The sequence below is a fragment of the Nomascus leucogenys genome, chromosome 12 (genome assembly GCF_006542625.1).
Source record: "Nomascus leucogenys isolate Asia chromosome 12, Asia_NLE_v1, whole genome shotgun sequence".
Taxonomy (NCBI): Eukaryota; Metazoa; Chordata; class Mammalia; order Primates; family Hylobatidae; genus Nomascus; species Nomascus leucogenys.
The window spans coordinates 48,400,220-48,413,844 of record NC_044392.1 but is presented as its reverse complement, the minus strand read 5'-3'; the positions used below and the strand labels follow the sequence as shown (position 1 = coordinate 48,413,844).

General features: G+C 41.0%; 1 protein-coding gene across 1 annotated transcript; it reads left to right on the top strand.

Annotated features, from left to right (window-relative positions):
- Positions 1–309: 309 nt before the first annotated feature.
- LOC105740593 (late cornified envelope protein 1D-like) lies at positions 310–2,457 on the top strand. Its single transcript, XM_030825136.1, has 2 exons — positions 310–360; positions 1,330–2,457. The coding sequence occupies exon 2, from the start codon at positions 1,352–1,354 to the stop codon at positions 1,688–1,690; it is 339 nt and encodes a 112-aa protein (XP_030680996.1). The 5' UTR covers positions 310–360; positions 1,330–1,351; the 3' UTR covers positions 1,691–2,457.
- Positions 2,458–13,625: the final 11,168 nt, after the last annotated feature.

Sequence of the window (13,625 nt, the reverse complement as noted above, 5' to 3'; positions counted from 1 at the left end):
CAAAGGAATTGGGGGCCAATGTGCAAAAACGAGAACTAAAAAGTGGTCAAGGCTGGGCTTTACCAGGAAGAATGGGGCAGAAGGTCATGTATAAATTGTCCCCACCCTTTGTTTCTAAGCAGCCCTACTCCTACCTAGCAGCAGGTGCCCTCAGCCTAGGGAGGGAGGCAGGTGAAGAGCTGCCAGTCACTACCCATCACAGGACCAATGTGGGTATCAGGAGGTGAGTCCTTTCATGCCCAGGCCCTGTCTCACCACAGGAGGCAGAAACCCAGGCTGGGATAAAAGCGCTCAGGGCCAGAGCACCCCATTCACTCACTTCCTGAGGTGCTGAAGGATGCTGTGCTGCCTGTGACTTTGGTATGTGTCCTCTGGGAACAGGAGCAGGGGCTTCCACACAGGGATGCTCAGATCAGGGTAGGAAGGGTGGTGGGCAGGGCCTCCGGCGGGGAGCAGACTGGTAACAACTGGGACAGAAAGAAGAACTGGTTGGCTGTGCCTTTGGGCTCCAAAAAAACTGCTGTAGGGTGGAGCAGGCCTCTCAGGATGGGAAACCTTGAAGCACAGAGACCTGGGGCATTCTGATAGGCCACAGGAAGGAAGCCCACCTCTGAAAATACAACCTTGTCCCTGTCTGCAGGGAAGAGCTGGAGCCATGGACAGGGGGCCAGAGACTCCTTTGGGCTTATGGAACCGACATTTTTATGGGTCTGGGATTTGTTCACAAACTTCCCAGGTTGATTAGGACACACCAAGCCTGAGACTCACCATGCCCGCCCATCAGCCTGAGCAGGTGGTGAGCTGAGGAAGTCTGAGCTCCAGCCTAAGATCAGGAGGCCAGGTTTCAAATTCCAGGGCTGCAGGAATTTATGGGTTTGTCTGTCTCTGCTTCAACAAAGTAAGTTTACTGAGCCGGTAATATGCAAGATCTTTTGTAATATGTATCTTACAGAGTAAAACTACCTTGCAAGTTACAAAAGGTAGTGATTACTTTTTCTCTTTAAGAAATAATTTTCCCTAAATGACCTATAAATCATATAATTTCAGGGTGTGAAGACATATTTGGAATAATTTCTTCCTTCACTTACAACACTTTGGACTGTCAGATGCATTTTGTAATATTGTTTGGTCTTAGTTTACTATTTTGTGTAGCAGATAACACACAAGAGTATCCTGAGCTTGCAAAGAGATGATGAGATAATTTGGGGAAAGTATTGGAAGTGAAACTACTGGACATAATGTTTCTATAGTTATTAGTCATGCTAAGAGTGTCAGAGGGGCAGGGGTGGCCTCTGCCTAGGTCTGATTTTCTGTCTGACTCTCCTTCAGCTCCTAAGTACCTACTGCCGAGATGTCCTGCCAGCAGAGCCAGCAGCAGTGCCAGCCCCCTCCCAAGTGCACTCCCAAGTGCCCCGCCCCTAAGTGTCCCCCTAAGTGCCCTCCAGTCTCTTCCTGCTGCAGTGTCAGCTCCGGAGGCTGCTGTGGCTCCAGCTCTGGGGGTGGCTGTGGCTCCAGCTCTGGGGGTGGCTGTGGCTCCAGCTCTGGGGGTGGCAGCTGCTGCCTGAGCCACCACAGGCGCCACAGGTCCCACCGTCACAGACCCCAGAGCTCTGACTGCTGCAGCCAGCCCTCGGGGGGCTCCAGCTGCTGCGGAGGGGGCAGCGGCCAGCACTCTGGAGGCTGCTGCTGAAGTGGACCTTCACTTCCTCTTCCTTCTGATTCTGCCTGAATAGCTGAGAGGTTCCAGTAAAAGCTTGAAGTCTTGCCTGGAGATCCCTCTGCTCTGGTGTCAGGAAACCCAAAATCTTTCTCCTTAATGGCATTTAGAGACTTTCGTCTGCATATCCATGGCTGCCCTGGGAACTCCAAAGCACACACCTAGTTCCTCCACAGCTCACGCTGCTGTATTCTGCTGCCTGAACTGAAGAAATAAAATCCAGAATCTGCCCCCCAACTTGCTACCAGCCTGCTTGATTTTCCTGTTTGTGTCATCCTTGTTCTCCTCCCCTGTGTCTGCTGGTGGCTGCTGAGGCCTTGGTGGACAGAGGATGGGGAAAGGGGTCAGGAGGAAAAAGCTTGCATTTTTGTGTGTTTTGTGTTTTCTCTTCTTTCTGTGTTTTCCTTTTAAACCAAGGGACTGAAATAGCATTGAGAAATATTTTTCTTTCAAATTCTGGTTCCTTTCACCTATGTAACTGCATCCGTCATGCATAGCCAGAAGGCCGACTTCATCCTCCTTCCCACTATCACCTCTTCATTCTTGTGTTCCTCGTTCCCCACTCCTTCCACTAACAATCTCCCCGGACTCCTCCTCCATATTGTATGTGCGTGCATTCACATACACATGTGTACATGCACATAGATAAAATGAATCTGCATTGTAAAAAAATTAAATCACATTTAGTGCTGTATAATTTGCATGCAATAAAATTCAATAAAATTAAAAGTAAAATTAAATGAGTTTTGTCAAATATTTATAGCTGTATAACTACAAATGCAATAACACACCAAAAATGTAGTTAATTTATTGAGAAGATTTTCAAAATAACACAAAATCTAGAATACATAAATGAAAATGTGAATACAGTTAACCACATTAAAATGAAATTCTAATGATCATTGTTCAATTCCCACCTATGAGTGAGAACATGCTGTGTTTGGTTTTTTGTCCTTGTGATAGTTTGCTGAGAATGATGGTTTCCAGTTTCATCCATGTCCCTACAAAGGACATGAACTCATTATTTTTTATGGCTGCATAGTATTCCATGGTGTATATGTGCCACATTTTCTTAATCCAGTCTATCGTTGTTGGACATTTAGGTTGGTTCCAAGTCTTTGGTATTGTGAATAGTGCCGCTATAAACATACATGTGCATGGACACAGGAAGGGGAACATCACACACTGGGACTGTTGTGGGGTGGGGGGAGGGGGGAGGGGTAGCATTAGGAGATGTACCTAATACTAAATGATGAGTTAATGGGTGCAGCACACCAACATGGCACATGGATACATATGTAACAAACCTGCACTTTGTGCACATGTACCCTAAAACTTAAAGTATAATACTAATAAAATAAAATAAAATAAAAAAGTAATTCTAAGTATCAGTACCACTAAAAGCAAGGAAGGATAAAAAATTAACTTTGGGAAATTATAATATATGTGATAGGGAGATGACTCATATTGGTAAGAAACATAGAGTTCATAAAACCTGAGTAAATAAATGTTCCTATAAAAGTTTTGGCAGGATTCATATTTAATTCTCAAATAATTAATGAAGAAAACCAATAACTTCTGAAATTAGATTTTAAAAGCAATTTAATCTCATTAATAAAAGCACAGCTCATCTTTTGGGGATGAGAACTCATTTATTGGTTCACAAGCTTTTTGTGAGCATTTTAGCTCACAAAACGTTGTTGAAGCTATGTGGAAATGATCATTTACTCTTTGTAATTTAGAATGCTAACTGGCATAACAATTCATGCAAAAGATTTGGTGATTAATTTATTCATTTAACAATACTTATTGGATTTCTAGTATTAGGCAAATGAGGCAAAATATAATAATAATAAATAGATATTTAAGAGTGTTCACTGCTGAAGTGACACCCTAAAACTTAAAGTACAATAAAAAAAAGATGGTAAATAAGGAACCTCCAGGCTCTACCTCACTTCAGAGACATTGGACAATGATATACAGACAAAAACAGCTTTCTGAAAACTTTAAAAACAAAGTAAGACGCTTCAGCAACCAAGCAAAGTTTTAATAAAGAAAGTAACCATACTCAAATGGCAAGAAATTTTGTGGTGCTTTTGCTCACCCCTACCCCATCCCATCTTATGCATAATGTGGTGTGGTCAGAGGAGGCTGCACAATTTCTCAGGCTTTCTTACAGACGGAAGGAAAAGAGTGGAACTTGCATGCAAGATTGTGGGTTGTGTGAGGACTGTGTGAGGAACGGTTTTTGTCTCACCTGACTTTAGAGGACCAATGAGTCAGTGGCATAGTCTGAATATTCGGTTGAAGGCTGCTGAAAGCAGAGGCTGCACTGTGGCATGAAACAGCTGCAAGGAGACTGCAGACTCGCAAGTGCCTAAAGATAAGAGATTAGCAGCAGAGGAACAAAACAGGCAAAGGCTCCAAGAAGAAGCAAGAGTAAGACTCTGAAAAATGTAGACATTTAAAAGCAGTCAGGGAACTGAAACGAAAGTGTCTGTGCACACACACAAACACAAGCACAAACACTTGCTCAGGGAAGGTGCATCCCCAGAAAAGTTTTGAGAGGACTCTGAGCCTTCACACTACACTGAAGGTTTTCCACTGCACAGAGCCAGCTCCCAAAGATGGAGAGACATGGCTGTTTTTGCAAACATCTAATTTACAACAACAACAACAACAACAAAAACACAAGGCATGCAAAGAGACAGAGACTTGACCTATTTACAGAAACAAAATGTATCTCTAGAAACTGACTTTAAAGAAACACAAGCCAATGAATTCCTTGAAGAAGCTTTAAAACAACTGTCTTAAATGCTTAAAGAATTAAAGGAGAACACACAGAGACAACTAATAAAATTAGGAAAATTATGTATTAACAAATAAAAATATCAACAGATAGAAATTATTTTTACAAAGACTCACAAAGAAGTTCTGGGGCTGAAGAATACAATAACCTAATAGAAAAATTAGAGAAGTTCAACAGCAGAGTCAAAGAGGCAGAAGAAAGAATCAGCAAATTTGAAGACAAGTTATTTTTAATTATTGAATTTGAGGAGGAAAATGAAAAGAAAATAAAGTGAAAAAACCTAAGAGACTTATTAGACAAAATAGACTTTAACTCAAAGACTGTTACAAAAGACAAATAAGGACATTACATAATGATAAAAGGAATAATTTAACAAGAATATAGAAATAACCATTATAAACACACATGTGCCTCAAATCAGAGCTCCAACATATATGAAGCAAATATTGACAGAGTTAAAGGGAGAAATGGAGAGGTCTTCAATAATAGTAAGAGACTTCATATTCCACTTTCAGTAATAGAACAACCATACAGAATATCAATAAGTATACAGGGGACATGGAATACACTATACATCAATTGGACCAAAAAGACATATGTAGAACACTCCACCTGAGATTAGCAGAGTACACATTTATCTCAAATACACATGCAACATTCTCCCGGATAGGCCTCATACGGAAGCCCACAAAACAAGTCTTAATAAATGTTAAAATACTGAAACTAGACAAAGTATATTTTTCCAACTACAATGGAATAAGACTAGAATTCAGTAGCAAAAGGAAAACTGGAAAATCCACATATATGTGGAAATTAAACAACACACTCTTATACAACCGATGGGTCAGAGTAAAAATTACAAAGGAAATTATAACATACCTTGAGAAAACGAAAGTGAAAACACAGCATACCAAAATTTACGAGATGCAGAGAAAGCAGTGCTAGCGGAGGAATTTATACCTATAAACTCTTACATTAGAAAAGAAAAAATATCTCAAATCAGTAACCTAGTTTTACACCTTAAGACTTAAGAAACCAAAAAAAAACCAACAAAACAAACAACAACAACAAGAAAAGCCAGTCTGCATAAAGCTAGTAGAAGGAATGAGGAAATAAAAAAAGATTAGGACAGAAATAAATGAAATGAAAACTAGAAAAATCAATAGTGAAAATCAACAAAACCAAAAGTTTGTTCTTTGAGAAGACTACCAAAACTGATAAACTTTTCACTAGCTTGACGAAGAAAAAAGAGAAGAATCAAACAACTAAAATAAAAAATGAGAGGGAAGGCATTACAACTAACTTATAAAAATAAAAAATTATAGGAGAATACCATGAACAATTGTATGCTAAATTGGATAATCTAGATGAAATGGATAGATCCCTAGAAACAAATCTGAACAGACCTATAACTAGCAAAGATCAAAACTCTGCCAGCAGAATAAAGTGCAGGACCAGACAGCTTCACTCATTAATTCTACCAAACATTTGAAGAGAAATCAACACAAATCTTACTTAACGCTTCCAAAAAAGTTGAAGAAAAGAGGACATTTATGAATTCGTTCTCTGAGGCCAGCATTATCCTGATGCCAAAGCCAGAAAACTACATAACAATACCTCTGATGATATTGAGGGATGATAAAAATCGTCAACAGCACATCAAAAGGACTATACACCATGACTAATTGTGAATTATTCCTCAAATAGCCAAACCAATCTTGAAGAAGAAAAATATAGTTAGAGTCACACACTTCCTGACTTTAAAACTTACCACAGACAGACATAGTCGTGCATACCTGTAGTCTCAGCCACTCAGGAGGCAGAGTATAGAGGATCCCTTGAGCCCAGGAGTTCTAGACAAGCCTGAGCGACATAGTGAGACCTTGTATCTAAAAAAAACCTAAAAATAAATTAATATAATTTACTACAAAAAAGCAACCATAATGAAAATAGTGTGTTATTGGCATAAAGATAGACATATAGGTCAATGAAATAGAATAGAAGAGTAGCAGAGAAACTTAAAATAAATAAACCTTCATATATATGGTCAAATTATTCTTTTTTTGTCCAAAAACAGGATCTTGCTACGTTGCCCAGGCAGGACTCAAACTCCTGGGCTCAAGCAATCCTCCTGTCTCAGCCTCCTGAGTAGCTGGAGCTATAGGCACAAACTATCATGCCTAGCTGATTAAAATGATTCTTGACAAGGGTGCCAATACCACTCAATGGAGAAAGGACAATCTTTTCAACAGACGGTGTTGGGAAATTTAGATATGCACATGCAAAAGCATGAAGCTGGACCCTCAGCTTACAGCATACACAAAAATTAACTCAATAAGGATCAAAGGCATAAACATAGAGTTAAAACTACAGGCTGGGCGCGGTGGCTCAAGCCTGTAATCCCAGCACTTTGGGAGGCCAAGGCAGGCAGGTCACAAGGTCAAGAGATAGAGACCAGGCTGGCCAACATGGTGAAACCCCGTCTCTACTAAAAATACAAAAATTATCTGGGTATGGTGGTGCACACCTGTAGTCCCAGCTACTTGGGAGGCTGATGCAGGAGAATCGCTTGAACTCGGGAGGTGGAGGTTGCAGTGAGCCGAGACCATGCCACCGCACTCCAGCCTGCATGACAGAGCAAGACTCCATCTCAAAATAAATAAATAAATAAAAAACTACAAAATTCCTAGAAGGAAACATAGGAGGAAATCTTCTTGACATTGGATTTGACAATGATTTCTTAACTATGATACCAAAAGCACAGGCAACAAATGTAAAAATAGATAAATTAGACTACATAAACATTAGAAATGTATGTGCATCAGTGAACAAAATCAATACCATGAAAAGGAAATCTTTGTTATGGAACCAAATATTAGCAAATCACGTATCTGGTAGTGGGTTGCTATACAAAATATGTAAAGAACTCCCACAATTAAACAACAAGTAAACAAACAACCTTATTAAAAATGGAAAAAAAAGACCTGAATAGACACTTATCCAAAAGAAATTTATGAATAGCCAAAAGATACATGAAAATAAGCTCAACACCATTCATAATTAGATTAAATTATTTAAAGTAAAACCCACAATAAGATACCACTTCAAACCCAAGAGAATGACTACTATACAAAATAAAGCAAAACAAAACAGAAAATAACAAGTGTTGGTGAGGATGTGGAGGAATCAGAACCCCTGTGCACTGTTGTTGAGCATGTAAAATGGTATAATTACTATGAAAAAGAGCATGGTGATTCCTCAAAAAGTTAATAGAATTAATATAGGATCCAGCAATTCCACTTCTGGGTGTATACAATACAAAAGGATTGAAAGTAGAGTCTTGACAGGGTACTTGTACACCCATGTTCATAGCTTTATTATTCACAATAGCTAAAAGGTGGAAGCAATCCAAGCATTTACTGCTGAATGATTATAGCAACAAAAGGAGGCATACACATACAATGTGATATTATATGGCCTTAAAAAGGTAAGAAATTTATGCACATGCTACAATGTGAATGAATCCTAAAGATATGCTAAATCAAATAAGCCAGTCACAAAAAGACAAACACTATATGATTCCACTTATGTGAGATACGAGGTGTAGTCCATTTCATAGAAAAAGACAGTAAAATGGTGATTGCCAGGGGCTGAAGAGAGGGAGTAAGGGAGAACTGTTGCTTAATGGGTGTAGAGTTTCAGTGTTGCAAGATGACAAAAATTCTAGAGATTGGTTACACAACGATGTGATTCTATTTAACATTGCTAAACTGTGCACTAAAAAAATGATTAAGACAGTAAATTTTGGATTATGTATTTTACCAAATTTTTTTAGAAAAGTGTTCACTGTAAAAATTTAGAGGAGTTCAACACAGTTGTATTATATCAATATATTAACAAATAACAATAACAGCAAGAAAAATATTTTTAAAAGATACTATTTAAATAGAATAGAATTTTCTTCTAGACTTTAATAGTATTTTCTCATCACTGTAATTGTTTAAAGGGTTGTAGATATGGAAAGAACAAAACAAAGATTACTAACTTAACTTGTTACTGGTTATAGAACACACACAAAAAAATTATTCCATTTGAATTATTTCTGGTTAGATCTCAATAGTATTCACTCACATCCCATGAGACGGTGAATTTTTGACTACCTAAAAGAGAAAAACCTTGACAAATAGGAAATTTCAGAAAGTCAATGCTTTGCTGGACAAGATATCTTATTTGACCTAATAGCTAAGCCATGATACCTCATAGCCAAGATTCAAGTTCCAGTCTTCCTAATACAACTATGTTGCTGACTCATCACCTACATCTGAGTTACATCAGTTGAGAGCTTGGGTGTTGCCCTGCATGAAGACAGAGGCATGGACCAGATGGCATCCCAGCTCCATTACCCTAGATACCAGGAGTTGAACTTCTGAGTAGACCTGCCATTGTGACAACCTGGGAACCAATGTCCTGACCACTCCCCCATTACTAAGCCCTTTGGAACAATCTGAGCAGGAGAACAAACATCATACCCAGGAGGGATGGTGTCAGACCTCTCAGGGTGATGTGGCCCACACACTTCACTGAGCCTGTCTCAGAGTGTGTCTCCTATGAGGGTGGCCTGAGTCATAAGGAATAGCTGTTTATACACTGTAAATCAATGCTAATACCAATGACAGGATTTAAAAGTCATTAAATATCCATTGTGCACATAGCCCTGTGTTGAAAAACAGAGGTAAAGAAATATGAAACAACCAAGGCAGGCCATCAGAGCATTTACTATTATCTCATTAGAGTGATATGCCACATGAAGGATAAATAAAAAAGTGGGATTGAGCCACACTGTCCTGGAAGGGCAGAGGCCACGGCATGCACTGCAGGGAGAAGCATAATCAAAGTACAGAATATAATCCAGTTCAGTTTCAGAACATTTCTGAGAGTAGATGACAAAGGCTTAAACTAAAGGGAGAACACAAAGTCTTATTTCACTGAAGGAATTTGGACATTTACCCTTATACAGTGTGCAATCATGAACAGGACTTTACTAATGATTTAGTGTTAATTATGTACAGGGATGGGAGAGTGTTTTCTTGGATGTCATAAAAGAACAGAATCAAAGACACACTACAGTGTTTGGAGATACTTCATTGTCACAGGAGTCTGGGCAGCTGTAATAATTGATGCTCTGAGACAGGTGGTACACACACATATACATCTCTCTCAATATGTAAGCTCTGTATATGTGTTTATAAATACACATGTATCTCCACCACATTTTGGTTAGGGTCACCATGTCCATTTTGACCTAGATATCATTCCCAAGTTCTAGGCATATCCAGAGTCTGTCAGGGGCTGGGAAGAAGAGGACTTGTCCCTCATATGATTTAATCTGGCTTTTCTTGGTCTTCCTCTGAAGAAATAGTTTAATTTGTGGATAACTTTGCAGTCATGGCTGTCTTAGTGACTCGTGTGTCCTAGAATGAACAGCAGCCCGTTTCATTAATATCCTAAAAATGTATAAATTCAAAACACTCCATTTGTATAAATCCTGTGGACATGTAGAAAGCTAGTGATTCTAGTGGAGAGAGAGGACAGGGGCTTCCAAAGTAGCAGCATAAACACATTCATATTAAATATTAAGGACTCTTGTTCTTAAAAGGCACCCGTCCCCTTATGGTCCGGGATGGGGTTCCACCAGTCATTTGACCCCACATGGAAGCATAGACTTATAATGTCTCACAACCATGTCTCTTTTCTTCCTGTTTCTCATCTGTGACCATCATCCGGTGCTCCCAGTGTGAACCTAGAAAAGTCCAAATTCTCACACTAATACAAAGAGCAGAGCTGCTGCTTCTTGTTTCTCTAATGAGCTGCTTCCTTGTTCACATCTCAGTGCTGACACATCAAGGACCTCACCAGAAGAAAAGGGCTATTTAAAAGCAAACAGATCACCAAACAGCCAGACTCACTCTCATTAGAAAAAAGCTGTGCTTCGTTTGTTAAACAAAGATCAGTATCTTCACTCTGTATTCAGCAAGTTATGAATGTTTCACTTATTCAGAGCCTACAACGTTTCAGTCTCTCTATCAGGCACATTTTCTCTTTTTTGTGTTACTTTATTGACTTTCGTAACCAACTAATTCTTCTGTAACTAATTCTTTTTCATCTTCAAGCTTTGTGGTTTAAAAAACGGTACAGGCTAAATAGTTTCAACAGTCCCATCTCGCCAGGCCTGGTCCTGGGCCGGGTTCTACTTCCAGAGTTTTACTTGTGTAGATGTCTACAATGCACCCACAGCCACACAGTTTGGTGGTGCACAGGGACAGAAGTAAACATGCACGGAAACCTCAGGGATTAGTACTTCAACTTCAACCCAGGCTACATGGAGCTTCAGGTACTTTGGAAGAGACAGAAATGAGATAGGTCCTAAGTTCTAAGACTGAGAACTGAGAGGCTTTCAGGGCAAGCAGCCTTCAAGTAAATGAGGTGGGTGATGGTAGGAGCCATCCTGGAACCCCATTTCAAGTAGGCACTTCCCTACCTGGGAGTGGCTGCTTTGAGCCTGGGGAGAGAGGCAGGTGAGGAGCTGTCAGTCACCACCCATCACAAGACCCACGTGGGTGTCAGAAGGAAGGTCCTCTCATGCCCAGGCCCTGTCTCACAGCTGGGGCACAGCCCAGGCCAGTATAAAAGGGCTCAGGGCCAGACCATCCCATCCACTCACCTCCTGAGGTGCTGAAGGACCCTGTGCTGCCTGTGACTCCGGTAAGAACAGGAGCAGGGATGCTTAGAACAGAGCAGGAGGGAAGGAGGGGCAGGGCCTCGGGGGCTAGGGCCATGTTATCAGAGGTGGAGAGTTTAGAAAAGACTGAAGGGGCGGGGGGCAAAAAGGGGTCTGGCGCTAACTGGGAGCAGGACGGAAAAGAGGAAAAGAGCTGGCTGACTGTGCCACGTGCCTTTGAACTCTAGAGTAAACAAACTGCTCTGGGATGAGGTGGGTGTTCCAGAATGGGAACTTTGAAGCACAGAGACCTGCTCCACTCTGGCAGCCCACAGGAGGGAAGCCCACCTCTGAAGATACAACCCTGTCTCTGCCTGCAAGGGAAGAACTAGAGCTGTGGACATGGGACAAAAGACTCTTTGGGGTTTATGAACCCCACATTTTCATGGGTCTGAGATTTGTTCACAAACTTCCCAGCTTAGTTAGGACACACCAAGCCTGAGACCCACTGTGTCAGCCCATCAGCCTGAGCAGGTGGTGAGTGAGGAAGTCTGAGCTCCAACCGGAGATCAGGGGGTCAGGGTTCAAGTACTAGGTCTGCAGCAATTGCTAAGTTTATCTATCTCTGTTGAAGTGAGTTTACTGACCTAGTAGTCTCCAAGATCCTGCGCAATGCTGACCTTCCAAAGTAAAATCGTCTTGCAAGTTATGACCAGAGAGAATGACTGCTTCTTTTCCTTTAAAAATAATTTTCCCTTAAATGACTCATAAATTAGACAATTTCAGTCTTAAGATATATTTGTAATAATTTCCTCCTCCACTGACAACACATCAGAATCTTAGATGCATTTTGCAATATTGTTTAGTCTTAGTTTACAGTTGTCTGACATCCAAAGATATCTTGAAAAAGATGATGTGAGATTTTGAGGAAAATGTTGGAAATAGAACTACTGAAGATGATGCTTTTATACTTGAGAGATGCTAAGAGTGTCACAGGGGCAGAGGTGGCCCCTGCCTGGGTCTGACTTGTTATTTGACTCTCCCTCAGCTCCTGAACACCCACCTCCGAGATGTCCTGCCAGCAGAGCCAGCAGCAGTGCCAGCCCCCTCCCAAGTGCCCCGCCCCTAAGTGTCCCCCTAAGTGCCCTCCAGTCTCTTCCTGCTGCAGTGTCAGCTCCGGAGGCTGCTGTGGCTCCAGCTCTGGGGGCGGCTGTGGCTCCAGCTCTGGGGGTGGCAGCTGCTGCCTGAGCCACCACAGGCGCCACAGGTCCCACCGTCACAGACCCCAGAGCTCTGACTGCTGCAGCCAGCCCTCGGGGGGCTCCAGCTGCTGCGGAGGGGGCAGCGGCCAGCACTCTGGAGGCTGCTGCTGAAGTGGACCTTCACTTCCTCTTCCTTCTGATTCTGCCTGAATAGCTGAGAGGTTCCAGTAAAAGCTTGAAGTCTTGCCTGGAGATCCCTCTGCTCTGGTGTCAGGAAACCCAAAATCTTTCTCCTTAATGGCATTTAGAGACTTTCGTCTGCATATCCATGGCTGCCCTGGGAACTCCAAAGCACACACCTAGTTCCTCCACAGCTCACGCTGCTGTATTCTGCTGCCTGAACTGAAGAAATAAAATCCAGAATCTGCCCCCCAACTTGCTACCAGCCTGCTTGATTTTCCTGTTTGTGTCATCCTTGTTCTCCTCCCCTGTGTCTGCTGGTGGCTGCTGAGGCCTTGGTGGACAGAGGATGGGGAAAGGGGTCAGGAGGAAAAAGCTTGCATTTTTGTGTGTTTTGTGTTTTCTCTTCTTTCTGTGTTTTCCTTTTAAACCAAAGGACTGAAGTAGCTTTAAGAAGCATTGTTCTTTCAAATTCTGGTTCCTTTCACCTATGTAACTGCATCCGTCATGCATAGCCAGGAGGCCGACTTCATCCTCCTTCTCACTGTCACCTCTTCACTCTTGTGTTCCTCGTTCCCCACTCCTTTCACTAACAATCTCCCAGACTCCTCCTTCAGATGGTATGTACATGTAGTAGACATATAAATATACGTGTGTGTATATGTGTATATATACACACATATTTATATATACTCACATTATATGGAATAAATCTTTAGTTTTTAAACTTAAATCGCTTTTTTTGATGTATAACTTTCACACAATAAAACCCCTTTTTAAAATATAAATTCAATTAGTTTTACCAAATGTATACACTCTTGTAACCACAATTGCAAGGAACACTCTAAAAATGTAGTTGATTATTTATTAATCATTATTTGCAGTAAGGTTTAAAAATAAGCTATAAGTTTACTGATTTATTTCTGGATTTTCTATTTTGTTTTTTTGTCCTGTACATCTGTTTTTATGCCAGTACTATACTGTTTTGGTTAGTGTAAC

Excerpts from the sequence above, each read along its gene's own strand:
- LOC105740593 (XM_030825136.1), top strand. The coding sequence starts at position 1,352 with ATGTCCTGCCAGCAGAGCCAGCAGCAGTGCCAGCCCCCTCCCAAGTGC.